At 35.0% G+C, this 24,957-nt stretch overlaps 3 protein-coding genes and 1 long non-coding RNA gene across 5 annotated transcripts; all 4 read left to right on the top strand.

The window, feature by feature from the left end:
* Window positions 1-404: 404 nt before the first annotated feature.
* LOC140988466 (triacylglycerol lipase 2-like) lies at window positions 405-3,854 on the top strand. Its single transcript, XM_073457475.1, has 9 exons — window positions 405-569; window positions 879-983; window positions 1,079-1,219; window positions 2,049-2,159; window positions 2,387-2,530; window positions 2,807-2,847; window positions 3,006-3,085; window positions 3,181-3,267; window positions 3,535-3,854. Exons 1-9 carry the CDS (start codon window positions 405-407, stop codon window positions 3,852-3,854), a joined length of 1,194 nt encoding a protein of 397 aa, XP_073313576.1.
* A 4,468-nt stretch (window positions 3,855-8,322) lies between these two features.
* LOC140987420 (inositol diphosphatase DSP1-like) lies at window positions 8,323-11,509 on the top strand. The gene is made up of 5 exons (XM_073455915.1): window positions 8,323-8,676; window positions 9,890-9,983; window positions 10,359-10,416; window positions 10,530-10,573; window positions 11,185-11,509. The coding sequence occupies exons 1-5, from the start codon at window positions 8,453-8,455 to the stop codon at window positions 11,359-11,361; spliced, it is 597 nt and encodes a 198-aa protein (XP_073312016.1). The 5' UTR covers window positions 8,323-8,452; the 3' UTR covers window positions 11,362-11,509.
* Window positions 11,510-12,607: 1,098 nt separating this feature from the next.
* On the top strand, window positions 12,608-13,717 carry LOC140989054 (uncharacterized). The gene is made up of 3 exons (XR_012177414.1): window positions 12,608-12,948; window positions 13,536-13,568; window positions 13,660-13,717. It is a non-coding gene; the product is annotated as an uncharacterized lncRNA (long non-coding RNA).
* A 1,269-nt stretch (window positions 13,718-14,986) lies between these two features.
* LOC140987346 (nitrate regulatory gene2 protein-like) lies at window positions 14,987-24,746 on the top strand. Of its 2 annotated transcripts, none has more exons than XM_073455809.1 (4): window positions 14,987-16,534; window positions 16,812-16,996; window positions 22,974-23,197; window positions 23,765-24,746. In XM_073455809.1, exons 1-4 carry the CDS (start codon window positions 15,220-15,222, stop codon window positions 24,549-24,551), a joined length of 2,511 nt encoding a protein of 836 aa, XP_073311910.1. In that variant the 5' UTR covers window positions 14,987-15,219; the 3' UTR covers window positions 24,552-24,746. The 2 variants fall into 2 exon arrangements, with proteins under 2 accessions (XP_073311910.1, XP_073311911.1); XM_073455810.1 differs by having other exon boundaries at window positions 14,988-16,525.
* Window positions 24,747-24,957: the final 211 nt, after the last annotated feature.

Genomic DNA, 24,957 nt, shown 5'->3' on the forward strand with positions numbered 1-24,957 from the left:
AACCTTCGTAATTAGGGAAAAAAACAATTATATTCAAGAATTTATCGTTTTGCTTTTGTCCTATCATTAATTCATTGTAAATCACTTATCAGGCATGATTGTTTTTCTCTGCTGGAACTGCCTTCAATGTGAAACAATTTTCGAGTAAAATCCTTAATTTCTACATTACTTGTTTGTCTCTGTTTATGCAATCGACACATTTTGGCAGATGAAACCAAACTAATTTCATTTTTTTTAATATCTAACTTGTCCAAAGAAAGGGTCCTTCATATGAACCCAAATCGTAGCATCGACGATGTCTTGTTATATTCCGATAATACTAAATTATAGAACTTCACCTCCTATAAATATGATCCTAAAATTATAATCTAATAAATCAAAAGATTTAGAAATTTTACAATTAAATGACTAAGACAATAGCAACGATTATTCTCCTATGTTTCTTTAATTTCTTGGTGGCTGATGGAAGAAATATACTTTCTTTGAAGAATACTCCCACTGTCGATTCTGCAGATGGAATTTGTAAATCAATGGTGGATACACAACATTATAGCTGCCAGGATCATACGGTACGTATTTTTTAACACACACATTTCACGCACATATTATATTTTGTGTGTAATTATATTTCATGTTAAGTAATTAAGTGTAAAAATTAAATTTAGACGTGCATGAAAGTTAATAAGTCATAAATGCTTTTACGAAAATGATTAACGCAAGTTGCTATAAAAGTTCATTGTAGTCCATTATAAACTCATTTTAATTTTTTTTTATTTTTACCATGTGGGATAAAAGGTATCACATTTTAGATCATGTCACGATATGTGTGTATATATGTATGTATGTCTGTATTGTTTCTACTTATATGTTGGTATCAGGTTACAACAAAGGATGGTTATATTCTAAGCATAATAAGAATAGGGATGTCTGCTGGTATCAATGAAGGGAAAACCCCAGTTCTTCTTCAACATGGAATCCTGAGTGTATGTAATCGTGAGACTGAGATTTTACATATTTTGAAACTGAAATACAGAAGGAAAAACTATACCCGAAAATCGAATTCTTTTCCATCTACCAGGACGCAATGACATGGATTTCGGATTCTCCGGATGAATCTTTGGGATTCATTTTGGCAGACAATGGTTTGGATGTTTGGCTAGCGAATGTTCGGGGCACCAATTATAGTCGAGGTCACATCTCACTTAGCCCCGATGATTCGGTACGATGCATATATCTATGCTATTTTATACTATATTGTTATGTTATAAAATTTCAATAATAATTGAGGTGAATTTCAAATATACAATATGATATATGTATGTGTCATTTAAAATGTACCGCTCAAATCATTCCTCGAAACAAATTCATTTATTCAAGCGCAACCTCAGTGTCGTCGTTAAATCATATGATAAGCATCAGTTTTAACATAAAAAAATTTGAAAATATTATTACACACTAAAAGATTTGACTATATATCTTACTTAAATTATTGTTTTAATTATAAAAAGTCTTATAAAAAAGAATATTTAGAGTTATAAATTTTAATCTAATTTCTAAAGAACATTTGCTAAGACTTACTAAGTATATACTTAATACTATATTTTAAACTACATAACTTTAAATTGATTTTTGTAGTGTGTGCCATCAATGATCATATAAAATGTTTTTCCTTTATAATAACCCCCAATAACGAGCTTAACCATTTTTTATCCACTAAATTTATTGTTTTTAGAAATAATCTAATCATTATCCCAGTCAAAAATTATTTAATAAGAATTAAAATATAAAGTTATCAGAAACCATAAAAAATTATTAATATATGTACTTTAGCTTTTGGGGCTGAGTGTTCAAGTCACAATCTTAATACTACTATATTCATGTCGATATTCTAGTTCGATTAAACTGAATTTTCGTAAATATCATGGCAAAATCGCGACAATTGATGAGGAAAGGGTTCAAACGGAGGATTCAAATTTTCGTAAAATGCGTTTTTTTTTACGAAATTAAATTTAATTTTTCATAATTTTATTTTTTTTAAAAAAAAACAGGCTTACTGGGATTGGTCATGGGATGAATTAGCTGCGTATGATCTTCCAGCTATGGTTCAATATGTCTATGGCCAAACGGGACAGAAGTTGCACTATGTTGGCCACTCCTTGGTATCATTCAACATCTTGTCCTTTTTATTTTAATTATACTTTTTTGTTACATGAAATCAAGCATCTTTTTGGCACATTGCCAAAAAAAAAAAAAGACCAAAACGATTTTGCTCTCGAATAGACAAGTTTTTAAGATGATACGCCTTTTGATTTTATAGCCTAACAAGATTACTACGGTATTTTTCTTCACGTTTTTATGAAACAAAAACTATGTACACACACCACAGGGTACTTTAATGGCCTTTGGAGCATTTTCGAGAGGAGAAGTGGTGAGTATGGTGAGGTCGGCTGCCTTGTTATGTCCCATTGCTTATTTGGGTCAGATGCCTTCTCCTCTAGCAAGAGCTGCTGCTGATTTATTTATAGCCGAAGTATGTCTTTTCCATCTCGGTTTAATTTATGTTGTACCAGAATAATATATTCATGACTGGTATGATAGTTCACTACAAGAATAATAAACCGGTCTTAGCGACATGTTTTTAAAAACCGTGGCTAGAATCAGTAAATGTTTCCGGTCTTAGCGACATGTTATTAAAAATGAAGATTGTATAAAATTGTTAATAATTTAGCTCACATACAAAAATAAAAGAAATAATAGTAATTTGGGTGAGGTTTCATATTTATCCAAATCGTGTCATGCATGACAGGCTCTCTACTGGTTAGGGCTTAAAGAATTTGCTCCGGGAGGGTAAGTTTTCAACTATTTTATTTCAGATCTTAATGTATGAATTAAAAGAATTTACTAAATTTATTTCCAAATTAATTTTTAGAATACGAGTCATCTGTCTTTGGTCTACAATTAGAAATAATTTATATTTATTTGTGTGTTAATTTTGACATGAATAGGGGTCCTGCTTCCAAACTTGTGCATGATATCTGCAGTAATTCTGGGATAGATTGCTCCAAATTAGACGATGTTATTACAGGTTCTTTTATTTATATTTTTTTTTCTAAAAATAAATTGATTCATATATTTAAAATTATTATTTTTTATATTAATTTATTGTTTTTAATTGAATAGGGCCCAACTGTTGTCTGAACTCTTCGAAATCATATCTAGATGACCAACAACCAACCTCTACAAAGAACATGGTCCATCTTGCCCAAAGTAAGTTTATAGTTTCTTCAGCATGGAACTATGACGACAATGGCGAAGTCAGGAATATGATTCTACTCGAACTAGAATTTTAAACTCTAGAATTCTTTAATATTTTAAATTGATCTACCCGAACTGATATCAAATTAATAAAAAATTTACATGTATAGAATGATTATTATAAAACAAAGAAAAGAAAATTAAGAATCATAGAATGAAAACAAAGTACCTTCAAAGATTTTACTTATATTGAAAAAAAACTATAATTTTGTGTGACAGTGATCAGACAAGGGAACATAGCAATGTATGACTATGGCAGTGAAGATGCAAACAATAAACATTACGGTCAGCCGACTCCTCCGGAATACAACATGACCCAAATTCCGAATGACATGCCCCTTCTCCTTAGTTACGGAGGCAAAGATTTGATTTCCGACGTCAAAGATGTGCAGACTTTGATCGACGAACTCGGGGATCGCGACTCTAATAAGCTTGCATTGGTATATAGAGAAGAGTATTCTCACTTGGACTTTGTTCATGCTATAAATGCCAAGCAAGTTGTGTACAACCCTATCATGGACTTCTTCAAGCTACATTAAGGATTTTGGGAAATTGTACTTAATTAGCTTTGTTGTAATTTCTTGTTCGGAATACGCAAATTTTTTTTTTTAACATTTTGTTATTTGGGTGGATTTTGAGTTTTCTGTATATGTATCAAAGTGATGTAAACAATGCCGCAAGTCTATATAGAGTCAAGTACTTATAAACGATATCAGATACAATATAAACCAACTGCATTTTCTAACGTGAAAGCTCGGATCGAAAGATTCAAACATGTTCGCATAATTATTGTCCGAAAATTATTATTTTATTTATTTAATATATAATTGTATTATGTTAATAAAATACTAAAGCTCGAGACCGACTCACGAACTATCAAACAAAATAATTTGGGCATGAGTTCGGCTCGAAAAAAAAGTTCGAGCATGTTCGAGTTCGGCTCGAATTCGATAAGTTCGAATACGAATCAAATATTTTTCGAGTCGAAAAGCTCGCGATACTGCTCGATATACTTACACCCCTATTCTCAATAGTTATGTGTAAAAAAAAAGTATGTTCTGAGTTTTCAAATTTTGATTTTGATACATTAAATTTAAATTTTCGAGTATTTTGGTCCAATTACTGATGTAGCACTGAAAAACTCATCATGTGATATCGAAAAACATTGACGAGACACCAATAATTGTTGAGTTATTAGATGTCATATAAAAAATTATATCAAAATAGTCGAAAATTAAAAATTAGTATATTAAAACTAAACTTAAAAACTAAATAAATCAAAACTCAAAATTAGATAAGTGGATTGAAAGAATAAAAATTTTTCTTATAATTATATTCAGTTTTATTTTACACCGTTCATTTCATCATCAACCATAACGTTTTGTCTTCTACAAGAAACAATAATTTTTTATTCAAAAGTGAAGAAGTTCATGGAACCCCTCAATATTTGTGATCTGACGATATAAAAACAAAGAAAAATTGTTATTCGATAATTTGTTTTAAAAAATATATAACTCATATTAATATATCATAATATATATTAAAAAAAATATAAAACTCGTATTAATTCATATTTAATAGAATTTACAAAATATAATTGGAATGATCCATTTCTTGGCCTTCTAAAACAAAGAGATGATGAATTTAAACTTCGCAAAAAAAAAAAAATTTGGTTCTCTGACATATCCAAAATAAATTTAACTCGGTTATTTTTAATAAAATTTCCACCAAAATTTCAATTTTTCGAATATACACAAAAAAAAAACCACAAAAAATAAATTTTAAAATTATTTATATCCGTAAGTATAAAACTGTATGAGAAACAGTAATAATGACATATATTTTAAAATAACTTCGTATCCCTGCATATTTGTATATTTAACTGGAGTATATATCAATTTTTGTGAATATTTCAAATCGAAATAATATATTTCATATATTCCCAAAATTTATATCACAATTTCTGTTCATTAATACTAATATAAATCAACATTTAATTATATATTTTATAAAATATTTATATTATATTGTGTCATTAATTTATGTGGGGAAACAAAGCCCAAAAGTGAAAAGAATATTCCTAAGAATGTACTTTTATCATATTTGGAAGTACATTGAATAATTTATTCCGTCTCGAATTTGTAGCGAGAATAATTTGGATAATTTGTTCCAAAAATAAAACCGAACAAAATAAATTTGGAGCGAGAATAATTTGGAAGTTGAACACTACAAATTTATTTTGTTTTATTTTACACTCAAATTTGTAACTTACCAATAATTGAATAATTTATTATTAATTTTTAATTTGATTTAATAGCTTTTACATTTTTAATAAAATTTCTTTTATTTTTCTTTCATGCTTTTAACATTTTCATTTTTGTTCTTAGGTAATTGACTTATATGGTTTGCTAAGGATAACTATATTCGTGCATGCTTGCTAAATAATAATAATAATAATAATAATAATAATAATAGAGATTTCGTTAAGGAAAAAAATGAAGAAAAAGAAGCTTTGTCACATATATCATTCATAAAAACTAATAAACTTTTAAAATTAAATGATTCATTATAAGAAAAACTTGACTCTTTCTCCCGTAATTATAACTATCTATTGCAAATAATTTGTTTTCAAGTCTAAGTAAGTAAGTATTCACGACTAGAGACGTAAACAAATCGAATCGAGCAAAAAATAACGAACAAATTTAATTCTTGAAGTCAGCTCAAATTAGTTATAATCGAGTCCGAGCTCGATTCGAACATAAAAATTTTAAATTTTTTGTTCGATTTCGATTCGAATTAAAGCTCACGTTCGAGTTTGAGTTCGACCCATTCGAATGATCCGAACATGTTCGCAAACTATCTGAAGTACTGCTCGAAAATAATTAATCGAAAGATTCAAAATTTATTTATTTATATATAATTATATTATATTAATAAAATATTAATGACCGCATGCGACTCGCAAACTATTGAACAAAATAATTTGAACTCGAGTTTGACTCGAAAAAAGTTCGAACAAATTTAAGTTCAACTCGAATTCAATAAGCTCGAACACAAAAGCAATTATTTTTCGAGCTAGATCGAAAAACTCACGAACCGACTAAGTTCGTTTACACTTCTACTCACGAACCACGACGACTCACAAAGTTGACCATAATATCATCAAATGATTTTTTAGGCTGTTTCAGGTTTTATAATTACTGTATATATTATCTCCAAAATAATAAAGACATCAATGTAGAAATGAAACATGAAATAAATATATCGTTTTGACACGAATTTAAACCTAAATTTGGGATTTTAAACAGTTTGCAAAATTTATTTTAAATTAGAAACCTTAATATTATATGAGAATAATAATATATCTCTGCAAGAATATGACGAATGAAAACATATTTCAAAAAAAGTTAAATTATTATATGCGCACATAATTGATATTGATAGCATCATTTCAATTATTAGGTCAATTTGGTAATGACAATGACTGCGTGTCTTAATTATTTCTTTTTTTAATAAAGTACTTTTATGTTCAAAATCAAAACCGAAACAAAGAATCTTTATAAAACAAAACGTATCGATCTACAATATAATTGACGCGTGAACTTCATGAATTTTAAAAAAATTTATTTGCGTAACACTATTACAAACTATAATTTCTAATAAAATTATCCGTGCTCAATCTTGTGGTTAGTATATGTTATAATCGTCCATATTAATATACTTAAACTAATAAAATGTGATTTATAAACTCAAAACGTTACACCACCTGATGAAATCAAAGCCCCCAAATTTTTGTCTGGAGTGTACCTTAAGCGACATTTCAATTTACGTACAAGTGTTGCCAAAAATAATTTTACTTGAAATTTTTTTGCTACTGATAATCCATCAAAATCGGAACTAAAGTTATCTTCGATTATCATGTCGGTTGTTACCGAACTTTTGCCACCGAGAACTTAGCCATCTACAGTTCGCATATCGTATCCCATTGAATCGAAAATCATATGTAATATCAAAAATTATGATATAAAAAAATATATATCGATAGTGTCGAAAATTTTGGCATGCTGAATCTCAATGCACATAAATTTTACCGATTACATCGAAATTTTGCGGTATAATGAGATTTCGGTATGGTTTCTATATATATCTTTTTTAAAAAAAAAACCTTATACTTTTTAAATTTTTAACTTTATAATATTTTTAACGGAATTTCATACTGTTGTCATACCGAAAATTTCGATATCGTTACGATATTATCAAACATACATATGTCTTTAGAAAATTTCGTTACGATAACCTCGATATAAAGAAAATTTGGGTATTTTTTCCCACCAAATATATATATATGCCCTTGTATCAAGAAAAAATATATCAGGGTATTGATTTTGGCAAATTAAAATTTCTAAAATACCCCAATATCTTATCTAAACTATCATAGAATATATAAATAATTATTTTGACGCCAACATTTTTTCTGATATTTATCTAATTTGTTGACAATCGATACAATGGAATTAATCATCTGAGAAAATTTATACTAATTTGTTGACAATCGATACAATTGAATTAATCATCTGAGAAAATTTATATTATCAAGTCAATACCAATAATGAAATTTAGATTAAGCACACGTTTGTCTGACATTTCTAGTTTTATATATTTCGTTATTTGATCAATTTTAGATATTCTTCTCAAAATAATGTAATTAGATGACTAATTTTATCGGAATTTTTTTAAGTACGTGGTTAAAAAATTTCTCGAGATATACATGTATATTTGACGATAAAATTATAAATATTTTTTAAAAAATTAATAATTTAAATATATGATTTTAATGAACTAAAATTTATCAAGTTATAAGACTATAATTAACTTAAGGAAACGGATTAAAAAAATCATCAGGCAAAATTAAAATTTGATTATTTTTGCAGCTAATCAATGGATATATTTAAATGGCGCGCTTGCGTGTACGCACGCGAATAAATCCAACTACAGAAAAGCATATACCATTTTTCTTGCCGGCTATAAATGCACACGCACCACATCGCCACCTTCACTCCATTTATCCAACCCAAAAATTTCGATCCTTTGAAAATTCAAAGTCTCTTTCTGTTTCCATCCTCTGATATATGTGAAGATGGGTTTCGTGGCAGAAGAAGAAAATCGCAGAGCCACGGAAGTGGCGGCGGCGGTTGAGCGGCCGCAGCCGTTTTCCGGGCGCAATGGCTATGAAAACTGCGATGAAGTGCTGTTAACTCCGCCGCTAAACTTTGCGATGGTTGAATACGGTATTTTCCGGTCGGGTTTCCCGGACACGGCCAACTTCTCCTTTCTTCACTCCCTCAAGCTCCGCTCCATCATGTAAGTTCGATAAACCATGTTTAAGACTCTGAAAGCTCGTAATTTTGATTCTATTTACAATCTGAGCTGAAGAAAGTTAAGTTCTTTTATTTTGCCTTTTATAATTTTTATTAGGGGTGATATTATTTCTGTGATTGACGTTTAATTCAGTTGATTTTCATTTTTTTATTTTTATTTTTTTGTTTTTGTTTGTAAGTTGCTGATAGGAGTTATATATAGGTGGAGATCATTATGTATTAATTAATCATAACGGAGAAAATTTACACCCACCGAGAATGCATAGATGAGCACTTAAAATATCTATGAACTGAGAATAGATGGATGATCATTCTTCTTTCATAATTCAAATTTGATTATATATAATGTGGTATTTGGATTAATGAATTTGATTTAGATGTTGGGATTTAATTCAAGATAAAATTTCAAATGACGCCCGTATTGTGGATGTATTTGAAATGAAACTCACATAAAACAAACTCATCCGAACAAGATAAATTGAATTTGGAATCATAGATTTGATTTTTGGAAATCCATGATTTCAAGTTCATAATTTCAAATACATCTCAATCATATACAGGTTACAAGAATAGTAGATGTGGAGAAGGTTTGAATAGGTAATTTTGTTCTATCAGTTCGATTTCAACTCAATAAGAGAATCATCAATGCGACATATTATGTAAAATTTGATGACAAAGGTCATTTAGCCAAATTATGTTTTTTCTTGGGGTTCTATTCTCCAATTTATCTCTCGTGTGTTGACCATCTATATACACTTGGGTTTTTGGCACACTTGAAGGTACATCACCAAGATAGTTTTAACTCATTTTTTGACAATTTATTTATCGTTTTTGGATTTTGAAGTTCGTCCCAGTTCTAGTCGTTCCTAGTTTCTTTGTGGCTTCATAATTTAATACCCAAAATCGGAACTCAGTCACAAAAAATTATTTTTCAAAAGTTATATTAAATTTTGAACGAGATTGAATATAGACATAGGCAATGAGAAAGAATTATGGTTGTAATAAGGGTTACATTCTTATATCCTTTTTTGTTTTTTTAATACAATATCCGATGTGACGTCAGTATATATGGGATGCAATTTTAACAAATGAAACAAATTTCTATGAGTAAGAAATTAGAATCAAGTTTAACAATGGAAGCAAGTGGTGAAATGTGAATTATTACTTAAGCTTTGGATTTTGTATGGATTGTGTAGATATTTGTGCCCGGAGCCGTACCCTCAGCCCAATATCGAGTTTCTCAAGTTACATGGGATCCAGTTATTTCAGTTTGGAATCGAGGGTAGCAAAGTAAGAAAATATTCTTCTATTTAAATGTCATGTTACTTGTAACTCTTTCATTGCATGTGTGTGACAAAGTTGTGGATTAAATTGCGCGCTCGGTTTCATTCGTCATATGCTAAATATTAAAAGATACAAATAAATCTGATGTCTGTTTTTCTTTTACATGTAGGAAGAGTGACTGAGCAGTTCTTATATCTGTGTAATCTCTTACAGAGAAGAATTGTTTGTATTCTTCAAACTCGACATAGTTGAACATATAATAAATGTTATCTGTGATGAATATGATTGAAAAAAGAATGTTCTTTTTATATATTCTTATATAATTATAGATATCACATATTAGTTACGATTTATAAATTTATTTAAAAATTAAATGGGCAGGAACCTTTTGTGAATATACCCGAGGATAAAGTTCGTGAAGCGCTAAAAGTCGCCATCGGTGAGCGCCATTTTTTTAATACCTGGACTTCAAATATCTGTGAATATATATGATCATTACTCTAGAATTCTCATAATATAAGTTCTTGACTAATACTATTCCTAATTTTTTAGATGTCAAAAATCACCCTGTGCTGATCCATTGCAAACGAGGAAAGGTACCATACATCCTCTATGACAGTTTTATTTGTATAATAACCTCTTGTTGAATAACGCATATATACGACTCAAAATGTGAGTAGTGAAGAATGTTGAGAGAAATAAACATGTTTATTGATACGAAGAAAATAAAGAATGCTGGTTCTAAATTTGGTAATAGATTGAAATGTCATACAAGTTTAGTTGAAAATGACTCATACTTGGCGTTGATTTGAATAAGAATCCAAGAAACAAACATTTATAGCACAAAGGCCGGAAGAAGTTTTCTCTAATTTCTGGCATAATTTATTCTTTGATTCTTGTATTTTGGACTCTCTTTATAAGGTTCCCCAACTCCAACATCGATAAATGAAGTTTTCGCTTCTTGGCTCAAAAAATGTATGTGCTGTGTATGTACTTGTCAACTGAAAATCAAATTCCAACCTTTCCACAGAGCTGGTGATTTGATTGCTGGTTAAGTAACTCATGATTCCATGACATTGTTTAAATGTAGGCTGTAGCATAATATGAACCAGGAAATCGAAATTACCTTAGAACTTTATATCATCTGTGTCTCAACAATTATACTTTTCCTTTGAAGAATTAACATGAGTATTACTTTTCCTTTCAGCACCGAACCGGTTGTCTTGTAGGATGCATGAGAAAATTGCAAAGATGGTGTCTGACTTCAGTATTTGATGAGTACCAACGATTTGCTGCAGCCAAATCACGAGTTTTGGATCAGAGGTTTATGGAATTATTCGACGCATCGACCTTCAAGCACTCAGCCATGCCTCCAATTTCTTGAATCGTGCATATATAAAAATTCTTGCTTTAGCCATTGCTCCGGAGCTGAAATTCGCCATGTTTTGTTGTGCGTATATGTATCCGTAATGTAAAATCGTATCAAGTATGAATTGTTTGAATGAATAGTTGTATTTGTAGTGTTCCATCAACCTCACTGTGTATCGGCAACAATATAACTCTACTCTATACTTGCTGAACATGTATGTCACTTTATTCGGATCATGGATGACAAGTATTCTCACCGTGTGACGTGAGCAGTGACTAGGGGACGAGAAAATGCTAATATATATATATATGATGGTCCCAAAAAAACTCTATTATTGTCATATTTTAATCAAGAATACCATTAAAATAACTAATATATGATGTGACATCATTTAAAAAAAAAATGACAACACATTGCTTGTGTTTTGACTTGAGCGTTGAGAAAATGCTGTCCCTCAATTTTCAAAGGAGTATTTTGATTTTTATATAAGATCAATTATTTAATTAAAAAAATGATTTATTCACATTAATTGTCAATTATTTAATTAAGAAAATGACTTTGGCATTTGTACCTTGTAGAAACAAAAGCATGATCTAACTTGAAGGTTTTGTGCTACATTTGAATTGTTATTAAATGTGACTTCCTTTCATTTAATTTAATTAATGATGCTGTTATGTATTCTTTATGGTTTACATTATTTGGAATTTAGAATGAAATAATTCTTTGATGGTGTAGAGCTGAACCTAAAATGAAGATGTCGATCTGTTGTTTGAAGAAATGACGGGGAAATATATTTCTTTGAGGTTGCACATTTTCCGGTGTTGTTATTGTACACCATGTTTGCCTTGTTATAATGTGAAAATGATGTTTCTATGGATGGATGCGTGCACTGCTTGTAGTCAACTTATTGTTCACCAGTATATTATTTTCAGTTTAAGAACTCTGGTGAGAATGAGATTGATTGATGTGGATGAGACATAGCAGAAGCCATGATTTAGGAAAGGAGTGCGGAAGGTTTGTTGATTTCATTTGAATGCTGAGAAGATGGAATCTTTTAATTTGAGTTGATATCACGGCCTCTAGGAAGGTGCTTTTATTCTTGAGCTGCAAAGGTGTAGGCGTGCTCACTCTGTTGTTGAACCTAATTTGGAAGTGGATGTCTCTATGATCTTGAAATTATTGTCCTAGCCGAAACATCTACAAGAGTGTAATGGATATGTAAGTGTAAAAGATTCAAACTAATGAGGTATAGTTTACTGATCCAACTTTATTTCAGAATTTAGCTGTGAACCTCGTTACATTTATTTTTTGGATACTTGTATCTCTTTGTAATTTGTTCAATAAGTAAGTATTTTAATCCATAGAGTTTCGAAGGGTTTCATGACTTCCCTTAGAAACCCTCTTTTGTTTTTGAGTTTATAAAGTGTCTTTATCTAATCAAAGTTCTAAAGGTTCATTCTTTCTGTGTGCATTTTATCTTCTTTTTGGGAGGTTGAATGCACATGGATATACTTTTTAATTATTCTCATTTCTCTTTTAATTAGGATTGAACGGCTAGAATTGTTCGATGAATTTGAAGAGTGGTACATGATGCAGGCAAGTGTTTTATTGCTTTTCTGTTGTGACAAAAAATAAAGCAGTTTTATCATCCTTTTTCTATCCCAGAAAAAGAAGCCTTTTGAAGAGGAGATGCTGTGAGATTAATTACACCACGTAGTGGTAGAGCAGAAGTCTTTTCCCATAATTTCAGGATTAAATGTGCTTGGCTTGATTACTCTACTGTTACGAAAACTGACATTTTAAATGGCGTTTGTGTGACCAGAAAATGAAGTCATTTCAGATGTCTGAGCATGCACGTCCACTAGACTTCTGGTTGCGGCATGTTTCATCAGTTAAACGGCATCTGAAATTTGAGTTGCTCTTTTTATATGAGTTCGTCAAAGTGCTATCTCTGTTATCAAAATTCCTAATGCCTCATCTGTTGAGCTTTTGAGAACGACGAAGGGAAAATTTGTCAGTACCCTGGTATTTTCAGCCAGCCGCCCGTGTCTAGATCATGGCTCTAAGCAACCTAACACCATTGAAGAACATTTTTTTTTTGGATCAAATATGGCTACTTTCAAATCCTTACATTTAAATTCATGAATGATATATGACCCTTTATAGGCAATTCAATGTTTCTTAAACAGTACTGTGTGGCTTATGCAATTAATGATGCACTGGTGTAGGCTCGTGCTAAGATATCCTAATCCTTCAGTTGTCGTCATATCATTCAAAATATGACTGACCAACACCGTCATTTTAACGGTACAGGGTCTATTTGAGACTTTGGGTTTCCCTTTTAACAAAGACGAGAGCAAATCAGATGCCAAACGACCTTGTGAGACAAGGTTACCAGAGATATATTCTCCTGAACCGTTCGTTTAAAATTACTCCAGATAAGTTTCTGTGACGATGATAATGTGTATCTACTACCTGTTTGTTTGTGAATGAGAAGATCCCTTCCTTTTTGCTAGCTGTTTGACGTAGAAAACGTGGAAGGGGTCCAACCCTCTAAATTTTAACATGATCTGCAGGCTCCTTGGGTGTTTAAATTTGTTTTTGACAAATGAGGTGTACATTCAAATTTCTTCCACAAATAACGAGCTAGTTGTAATCATCGGGCAATACTGAATATCGGATCAATGTATTAAGGTGGTATTTGGCTTCGACTTCTTCGGGAAAAATATGTGTTTTGACAATGGAGTTTAAATCAAAATTCATGTAAGTTGGAAGAATTTGAAAAGAAGGTAGGTGCACCATTTTTTGTTGGAATAACTCAATGGTGACAAGAGAATTAATTTGATGTGGGGGCAACTATAAGTTTCCCTTTAATGTTCCCCTTTTTAGAAGAAAGTTGCACCTAAAAACAGTTCAATCATTTTCTAGGCAATTTTAACTCACACGTACACTCTCTCTTAATTCCTAGAACATCTTATGACCAAAGGTGCATTGGATATGCCCACATTTTATTGAGGATAATAATAATAATAATAATAATAATAATAATAATAATAATAATAATAATAATAAAAGGTAGGAAAAGGAAATGAGAAAAATTATAATTTTCATAAAAAGGCCCCCACCATTTAAAATAAATCTTTAATGTTGAACTTTTTCCTCACCAGCTTGACCTTTTTTTAACTTATTGTCTTTAGACTTAATGGCTTCTTTAAATTCAATTTCATAGCTCTATAATTTCTAACTTCAATCCCAAACGTGTGCATTTAAGTGTAAGAATCTTTACTTAAATCGCACGTTGTAGTTAGGTCCTTGCTATACGTTCATGACCCGAATACTATTTTAAATACAACTTCTAAATTATAAAAAAAAAATATAAAATAAGATTCCAAGCTCAAAAATTAGAATAGGTCTTTTGTGAGTATGTTTCACGAATCTTTATCTGTGAGACAGGTCAATCCTACCGCTGTTCACAATAAAAAGTAATACTCTTAGCATAAAAAATAATATTTTTCATGTATGACTCAAATAAGAGATAAGTTTCACAAAATACGACCTATGAAATCGTCTTAAGTAAGTTTTTAACCAAAAAGTAAGTTATATTTAATTTCAAATCTATAGTATTATATGAATATTTGTATGCTTTCTTTAAGTAGTGTAGTGTAGTGTCGTGTGATGGTGGAGACTGAAGTATGGAGAAGTTTGTTCGAAATATTACAGGGATGAGAAATCAGCTCTCCACTGTTCGCATCCTTTATTCTCCGCCGGCATTTTGCCCGTAATATCCGCCGGCGCCACCTCTCTGGACCATACCGGCTTTGTTTGAGTACTCTATTTTTCTGACGAAATAAAAAATAGGATTGGTGTGACGATATGGGCTGCACGGCGTCGAAGCTGGACAACGAGGATACTGTGCGGCGGTGCAAGGAGCGGTGCCGTCTCATGAAGGAGTCTGTTTATGCTCGCCACTACCTGGCCGCAGCTCACTCTGATTATTGTCGGTCCCTACGCATGACGGGTTCCGCCCTCGTAGAGTTTGCCTCCGGCGAATCCCTCTCCGTCTCCCACCACGCCCCCGCTGTCTTCCTCCGTACCCCCTCCGCCGCCACCGTTAAGCTTCCCACCTCCATCCCCCGTGATCCGATCCCTCCCTCATCTCCTTCACCTTCGTTCCGCCCTCCTCCCCCACCCCCCACGTCCACCGCCTCTTCCCATCATCAACATCAGAAAAAACAGCAGCCATCGCCATCGCCTCCGCCGCGTCGGAAAAAACCCGTTAAACTACCCCACATCCTCTCCGACTCAAGCTTATCATCCTCTCCACCACCCCAGCACAATAATTTCACTTACAACGCGAGAGAAAATTCAACTTATTCAACCACCCCTTCACAGGCCTCATCTGTATGGAATTGGGATGATTTCTACCCTCCCCCTTCTCCGCCGGACTCCGAACACTTCCACCATCTCCAAAACGCGAAGAACCAAATCGAACACCACCATTCCTCCGACGAAGACGATGATAAAGCTTCAATCTTTTCAAATGATCACTTTCAGAAACCTTTTGGCGTGAATGAAACCCAGAAATTCGATGACAGGGCATCAAATTACTCATCCTACTCTCGATATTCAACCAATAGTACTGCGAAGAACTCCGTGAGGCGGGGTTCGGGTCCCGTGCCAGTCTCCAAGAAAGGGCAGTGGGAGAACGAAGAAGGGGAAGAGACCGAGAGAGAAGAAGTACAGTGCAGCGAATGGGACGATCACGATCGTTATAGTGCTACGAGTAGCTCATCGGATGATAATGTCGAAGCGGATTCAGAATCAAGATCCGATTACGGGACTCAATCAAATTTGGGGTCGGTGAAAGAAGTATCTGCTGCCGCTAGCAGCAGAAACAATAATAACATGGGGAATGCCAATGTGAATTTAAATCCTAAGTTCTCGAGTAAATTGGATAAGCTTTCGTCTGGTGATATCAAGTCTTCGGTTAGCTGGGGAAATGGGAATGGTGAAGGGATAAATTCTGATAGGAGGCTTGTGGTGAGGCACAAAGATTTAGCAGAAATTGTGTCGGCTATCAGGGAGTATTTTGATAAGGCTGCATCTGCGGGAGAGCAAGTTTCGGAGATGCTCGAAATTGGGAGGGCTCGGTTTGATCGAAGCTTCAAGCAATTGAGAAGTAAGTTTGGTATTGGATTCTCGAATCAAGAATTCTTTTTTGAAATTCTTGAGCGACTGTTCAGTTTCTGAGATTCCAATATCAGTTTCTTGCGAGTTTGATTAATAATTTGCATTAGTTTCTCTGTTTGTTTCCTTATGCAAAATATCCAGTCTTTTCGGATTACGTTTTAGCTCATGGACTTGCAAATATTGAGAGATTATTTCCCTTTTTTGGTGTGTGTTTTGAATTGTTTGTGGGATGCATTAGAACTTGGGTATGAATTGATTTTGATTTGGTGTTACAGAGACAGTGTATCATTCTAGTGGAATGTTGAGTAACTTGAGCTCGAGCTGGACTTCAAAGCCTCCTTTGGTAGTGAAGTACCGATATGAGCCCAATTCAATCGAGCAATCTGGTGGTCCGAAGAGCCTTTGTTCCTCTCTGGAAAGGCTCTTGGCTTGGGAAAAGAAACTGTATCAAGAAGTGAAGGTAGTTATTTAAACTTGAATTTCCTCATTTCAGTTCATTTGCATCATAATCTAACTTTTGTATTTCTTGTCTCAATTTAAGTTAGATTCTTCTTTAAAGCTTGCTTAGATGCAATAGTTGAAAATGGCATAAAGTTATTCCTTTTCTTGACTGTATCTTGCTAACCAAATGACAAATCTGCCCCTGGTAAAAGCTTGGGGAGATAACATAGATTTGCAACATGTGTCTCTGTGAGATTTAATAAGAGAGTTTTGAGGGTGAGAATCCCTTATTCCACTTCATTAATAAAACTGAATACAACGCTGAACTTATAGAATGCAGGAAACCCTAAGGCTAACAACCTAATCTATCCAAATATTTAAAATACAAAGATATGATAAAAGATTTAATCATAAAACAACTCAACCGATCTGATCTTATAGAATCCTAATCTAATCTGATCCTAATCTTCAACACTCCCCCTCAAGTTGGGTTGTAAATGTTGATCATACCCAACTTGGATACCAAGTTTTCAAAGATTGGTCGGTACAAGGCCTTAGTTAGAATGTCTGCAACTTGTGCATGGCTAGGGACGTAACAGATTTTCAATGTCCCTTTCTCGAGCTTTTCACTTATGAAATGACGATCGACTTCAACATGCTTAGTTCGATCATGATGAACTGGATTCTTGGCAATACTTATCGCCGCTTGATTGTCACACTTCAGTTCTACCACTTGATGTCCTCCTACTTTCAGTTCTGCCAATAACCTTTGTAACCCTATCCCTTCGCACGTACCATTGGCCAAGGACCGAAATTCGGCTTCTGCACTGCTTCTTGCTACCACAGTTTGTTTCTTGCTTCGCCATGTTACAAGGTTGCCCCATACGAATGAGCAATACCCAGATGTGGATCGTCTGTCAGTGGATGATCCTGCCCAATCAGCGTCACTGTATATCTGTATATTTCTTAGAGCTGTCTTCTGGAAGCATAGTCCCTTTCCAGGGGATCCTTTGAGGTACTTTAATATGCGAAAAACAGCACCCATATGTTCTTCAGTTGGATTGTTCATGAATTGGCTAACAACACTTACAGCGAATCCAATGTCAGGTCTTGTGTGAGATAGGTATATCAGTTTACCTACTAATCTTTGGTATCGTCCTTTGTCGATCATTGGACTTTCCTCATTTTTTCCAAGTTTTATGTTTGGATCCATAGGAGTATCAACAGGCTTGCATCCCAACATTCCAGTTTCTTTCAACAGATCAAGGACATATTTTTTCTGAGAAATAAAGATCCCACGTTTTGATCTGGCCACTTCCATTCCCAAAAAATATTTCAACTGCCCTAGATCCTTCATCTCGAATTCTTTTGAGAGTAGTAGCTTGACTTGAGTGATGTCTTCTTTATGATTCCCAGTAATTATAATATCGTCAACATATACGATGATAACAGAGATCCTGTCTGAGTTGGAATGCTTGACAAACATAGTGTGGTCTGATTGGCACTGTATGTATCCACTTTCTTTCAATACTTTCGTGAACTTGTGGAACCAGGTTCTGGGAGATTGCTTTAAACCATAAAGAGATTTCTTTAACCGATAGACTTTATTAGCCGTTGTCTTGGATTCGAATCCAGGTGGAATACACATGTAGATCTCCTCTTCCAAATCCCCATTTAAGAAGGCATTTTTGACATCAAGTTGATATAGGGGCCAGTCTAGATTTGCAGCAATAGATAGGAGTACACGTACCGTATTTAGCATGGCAACAGGTGCAAATGTCTCTTGATAATCAATTCCATATGTCTGAGTGAACCCTTTTGCTACTAATCTTGCCTTGTATCGTTCAATGCTCCCATCAGCCTTATGTTTAATTGTGAAAATCCACTTACAGCCAACAGTTCGTTTTTCAGTAGGGAGTTCAGTAATCTCCCAAGTGTTATTCTTCTCTAGGGCATGTATTTCGTCAAAGACTGCTGCCCTCCATTGTGGGTGTTCCAGGGCTTCAGTGATGTTTGATGGGACCTGTACTTGGTCTAGATTCACAACAAAAGCTCGATATGCAGGAGACAATAGATCAAAAGAGACAAAATTACTTATAGGATATTGTGTGCACGATCTGATTCCTTTTCTTAACGCAATTGGTCTATCATCAATATCATGTGAGGTGGAGATTGGTGTACCTTGATTGCTTTCCAGAGGATCTGGGATCGAGGGAGTGCTCTTGGTTTGCTGATTGTGTGTTTGGTCTTGAGGAGAATTCCTACGTGAATACACATGATCAAAGGGGAGGATTTGGGAATGATTTGGTGGGATAGTGTCTAAATCATCAATATGTATAGGATCCAGATTCTGAAGGTCATTACCCTGAAGATGGCCATGAATTACCTGCTCCCCCTGAGCTGAGGAAGATGGAAAAAACGGTTCAGACTCATTGAATGTGACATCCATGGTATTGTAGAATTTTCTTGTGGTCGAGGAATAACATTTGTACCCCTTTTGATTGGAGGAATACCCTAGGAAGATGCATTTTATTGAACGGGGGTCAAGTTTGCTTCTATGCTGGGAATGGATGTGCACAAACGAGACACACCCAAAGATGCGTAATGGGAGATTGTGAAGTAGGTGTGAGTTAGGATAAATGCTGAGGAGAGATTGAATAGGTGTTTGGAACTTAAGGACTCTAGAAGGCATGCGATTTATGAGGTATGTGGCTGTGAGGACAGCCTCACCCCAGAAATGATTAGGAACATTATGTGTGAACAATAAAGAACGAGCCACCTCAAGGAGATGGCGATTTTTCCTTTCTGCGACACCATTTTGTTGAGGTGTATCAACGCAGGAGCTTTGATGAATAATTCCCCGAGTGGTTAGGTAATCTCCAAGAACAGTGTTAAAGAAGTCCCGAGCTCGATCAGTTCGTAAAATTTGGATATCAGTTGAGAATTGTGTGTGTATCATGGCGGAGAATGATTTGAAAATTGTAGACGTCTCATTTTTGTCTTTCATGAGAAAAACCCAAGACAGACGAGTATGGTCGTCAACAAATAATAGGAACCACCGGGTACCCGTAATGTTTTTGACACGAGAAGGACCCCAAATATCGCTATGTATGAGAGAAAATGGTTTTGATGGTGTATATGTTTGTGGTTTGAACGATGTGCGAGTGTGTTTTGAAAATTGACAAACATCACAAAGAGGTAAACGAGAAGTGCTGTTATTTACTAATGATGGAAATAGTTTCTTGAGATACAAAAAATTTGGATGACCTAGGCGATAGTGCCATAACAAAAATTCATTATCTCTGATGGATTGGACTGCGGAAGCATGATGGCCAGAGGCATTTGAAGATAGGGACTCTAAGGGTGACTTCATCTTTAATAGGTAGAGACCTGCACAACACTTAGCACTGTCAATCGTCCTCCCCGATTCCAGGTCCTGAAAAACACATGAGTCAGTCGAAAAAATTGTAGAGCAATGTAAGTTCTTGTTGAATGCACTGACGGACAATAAATTGCACTGAAGTGCAGGAACGAATAAGACGTTATGTAAGCATAATTCTGGGGATAACCAAATTGAACCCGAACCAAGTACTTTTGTACAAGAACCATCTGCTACTCGAACTGATTTAGAGACTCGTAAGGAGCTGTATGAGGTGAACATTTGTAATTGGCTGGTCATATGGTCTGAAGCACCAGAATCTACTATCCAGTAGTTTGATAATTCAGTTTGTGAAATAAAAGTGAGGGGAATATCACCTGGGATTGCTGTACTACCCGTTCCGATGACAGAAGATGGCATCGTATGCTAGGAGAACAACTTCTGGAGAGCATCCAATTGTTCCTTGGTGAAAGGCGCTGCTGTGGATGGAGGCTGCTCAGAGACAACGCTGTGAGCGCGACGTTCTCTGGCTGGTTTCCAATCCAGTGGTTTCCCATGTATCTTCCAGCAACTATCGATATTGTGAGTTGGTTTCTTGCAAAATTCACACCAAGGACGTCCCGGAATCATTTTTCCTTTTGTGTTGTTTGGAGGCTGCCCTTGACGAAATCCTTGGTGGGCCGTAACATCAGTAGTTGAAGGGTTATTTTGTCGTTGAACAACAAGGGCAGAGTTATCAGATGATTGAGGTGATGAGCCCAGCATCACTTTGCGTCGGCTTTCCTCCTGGCGTACCACTGAGAAGGCTGCACGAAGGTTAGGTAGTGGGTTTGTGCTAAGGATTCTGCCTCGGACGTTATCGAAGTTATTGTTGAGGCCCATGAAGAACTTGAAGACTCGTTTGTTTTCAATAAATGATCTGAACAACTTCTCGTCTTTGGAGCATTTCCAATCATGTGTCTCAGTCAAGTCGATGGTTTGCCAATTGCGAGTGAGAGTAGAGAAGTACTCGGTCACTGTGGAGTCTTCTTGTCGAAGATCATGGACAGCCGATTCAATTGCAAAAAGCTCAGCCGTATTGTCGCTGCAAGAGTAGGATTCACGGGTAGCGTCCCAAATCTCCGAGGCAGAAGGATAGAGAAGAAAATTCTCCCCAATCTCGGGGATCATAGAATTGATTAACCATGCCATCACTTGGTTGTTTTCAGCCTTCCACTTCTTGTAGTTTGGATCGGTGAATTCGGGTTGGGATGCGGAACCCGTGAGAAACTCTTCTTTCCCTCGGCCGCATTTGTACATGAATACAGATTGTGACCAAGGTAAGAAATTCTTGCCATTAAGTTTATGGCAAGTGATTGAGAGGGGTGATGCGTCGCTTATGATTTGAGGAGTGGGTGATGGAGTCGTGGATTCAGAGGTGGAGGCCAACCCAGATTTCGTCCCGTATTTTGTCATGGATCGGCCGCCGATAGCTCTGATACCATGTGAGATTTAATAAGAGAGTTTTGAGGGTGAGAATCCCTTATTCCACTTCATTAATAAAACTGAATACAACGCTGAACTTATAGAATGCAGGAAACCCTAAGGCTAACAACCTAATCTATCCAAATATTTAAAATACAAAGATAGGATAAAAGATTTAATCATAAAACAACTCAACCGATCTGATCTTATAGAATCCTAATCTAATCTGATCCTAATCTTCAACAGTCTCTTTTGTGGGTGGTGGTGAATGGTGAATATGTATTGAAGGGGTTCAGCTTATCCATTATTGCGATGCAAGGGCGGATCGAGTAGAGGTGAGGGGTGACTGTCGTCCTAATTTAAAATTGATTTAAGATTTTACGCGGAATTTTAAATTTGAAATTTTATGCGCGACTTTTTTTTTGAAAACTCAGTCTTGCCCCTCGATTCAACGAGTCGCCCCATCACCGGAATTTCCGTGTTTGCCAAAACATAAAAGCATATCATGGTATCTTTCTTCTGTAATCTTGTTTTTTATATTCCCTTTCAGTGGAAGTGACTAAATTGCACCGAATGATCGTGTGTTGTGTGATACCAACAACCTGGACTGATCTTAAGATGTCAACTTGGAACATGCTTGTGGGTCCTGTCTTCTAACAGCCTTTGTCTTTAGTCAAAGCTGGTGTGTGCTTGCCATGACACACAAAAAGCAAGAAGTTGAATATTTTAGCACTTCGATCAGTTCTTGTTAAGAAAATAAATATTCAGACAGTCTTAACTAATTATTTCCTCAGCTTAGTTTATTATGTGCTACACTCTATGTTTACTTGGTGTATTGGTTACCATTAATTTATTTGGTTCGTGTGTAGATCCACATGACATAATGGTAATCAAGGCTCCAGGTGTATGTAACAAAGTGTCGCATAACAAGTCATACAGGGATCGGAGCTGTATCTTCAATTAAGAACAAGATCTTTGTTTCGATTTTCAACGAAGTAAAATTTAGCAAGATAAGATACTAGTTAAACCGTAAAAGTGTGTAACAAGTATCCATCGTACTTAATTATTGATATATGCCGTAAAAGTGTGCGACAAAGAATCCATCAAACTTAATTATTGATAAATGTGGATGTGTCCCTTATAATCAATGTAGGCTAGAGAAGGAGTAAAGATCGAGCACGAGAGGAAGTTGTCAACTCTCCAAAGTCAGGAGTGCCGGGGTGAAGAGGAAGCCAAGTTGGACAAGACCAAAGCCTCAATAAAGAGGCTTCAATCTCTGATTTCCGTGACGTCTCAAGCCATGTCAACCACCTCATCTGCTATTGTCACTCTACGAGACACTGACCTTGTCCCACAGTTAGTTGAACTCTGTCACGGGTAAGTCCTAGCTTGTCACAATGTGTTCGAAAGTCAGAGTAGGGATCTGTTTGATTTGTAGAAAAAAGATTTTGATTATGTTTGATGTGAATAATTACGCACAGACAGAACTAAACCTCGTCAAATGTCCCGTCAAGACCTTGAACTTTATTTATGATTATACGAGCTTAACATAAGTTGAAGTATTTTGGTTGGTGGTCCAATGTGAGTTGAATTGGTTAATGAGTCTGTCTAGCTGAATCAACTCTGACCCAATCGAGGTAAAGCTTTTCTGAACTCGAGCTTTCTGACAAGCACGAGCTCAATTTTAGTTGTCGAAGAACTCTTAAGTCGTCCCATGATCTTAAAAATTAGCTTGTGATCTAGCTTGAGAGCCTGAGCCTGAGCTGCTTTGTTTTGAGCTGAGTAAATCTCAATTATGGTATCTAGAATCCAATTAAGTTCGTGCGTGCTATCTATGTGACTCGAATTGAGGACTCAAGCCTCTAGAAGCCAATTAAGTTTCCATTATTAGATTATGAAAGAAGATTGACCCTCTAGTTTACTGTCTCCATTTTCTAAACGCAGTTTCATGTACATGTGGCGATCAATGAATCAGTATCATGAAGTCCAGAACGACATAGTGCAGCAAGTTCGTGGCCTAGTTAACCGAACAACCAAAGTTGAAGCAACGTCTGATCTTCACAAGCAGGCAACACGCGATCTTGAATCTGCTGTATCTGCGTGGCATTCGAGTTTCTGTCGCCTCATAAAGTTTCAACGGGACTTTGTTTGCTCTCTCCATGGCTGGTTTAAACTTACCATTCTCCCTGTTTACGCTGAACCAGCTAATAACAACCGGGAACTTCCCGAGGTTTTTGCTTTCTTCGACGAATGGAAACTCGCCCTGGACCGATTACCTGACACAGTTGCATCCGAAGCCATCAAGAGCTTCATAAATGTTGTTCATTCGATATTATCGAAGCAGACAGAGGAGCTGAAAATAAAGAAACGTACAGAAACCGTATCAAAGGAACTCGAAAAAAAGGCTTCATCTCTCAGAAGCATTGAGAATAAATACTACCACTCATACTCTATGGTTGGAATAGGACTTCCCGATACAGGGTCTGGAGACGGGCACGTTTTGGATGCACGGGACCCGCTGGCTGAGAAAAAAGCCGAGCTCGCAACTTGCCAGATGCGTGTTGAAGACGAGATGGTAAAACATTCAAAGGCTGTGGAGGTGACTAGAGCAATGACATTGAACAACATTCAAACTGGATTGCCTGGAGTTTTCCAAGCCATGACCAGCTTTTCTGCCTTGATCACCGAAGCTCTGGAGACAGTTTGCACCCGTTCTTACGCCATCAAGTAGAATCTACATTTAGACGGGGATCTACATCAAGCAAGCTCCCGTCAATCAAACGGAAAAAGAAAATCAAATGTAAAATCAAATGTCAAGTATAATTTTTCAGAAATGTGAGTTAAGTCACCCCCATCCAGAAACCTCAGGTCAACCCATGTAACACCAATAAAAAACTTCTTGTATCATTGTTTTCCCTTTTCTGTTTTCTTTTTGGGTTTTGAGATATAAGTTAAAATGAGAAAAAAGACAGGTAAATTTTTTTCCTTGGTGGCTCTTATTTTTTTGACAGATATTGTTTTGTACAATATGTAAAAATTTGGGAATTTTGAAGACTCAATCCAATTCAAGTTATTAAAGTTAGAATACACACATATGGCAATATGGCATAGACTCGACCATATTCGACTTAAAACAC

The sequence above is a fragment of the Primulina huaijiensis genome, chromosome 11, assembly GCF_012295235.1.
Source record: "Primulina huaijiensis isolate GDHJ02 chromosome 11, ASM1229523v2, whole genome shotgun sequence".
NCBI classification, from domain to species: Eukaryota; Viridiplantae; Streptophyta; class Magnoliopsida; order Lamiales; family Gesneriaceae; genus Primulina; species Primulina huaijiensis.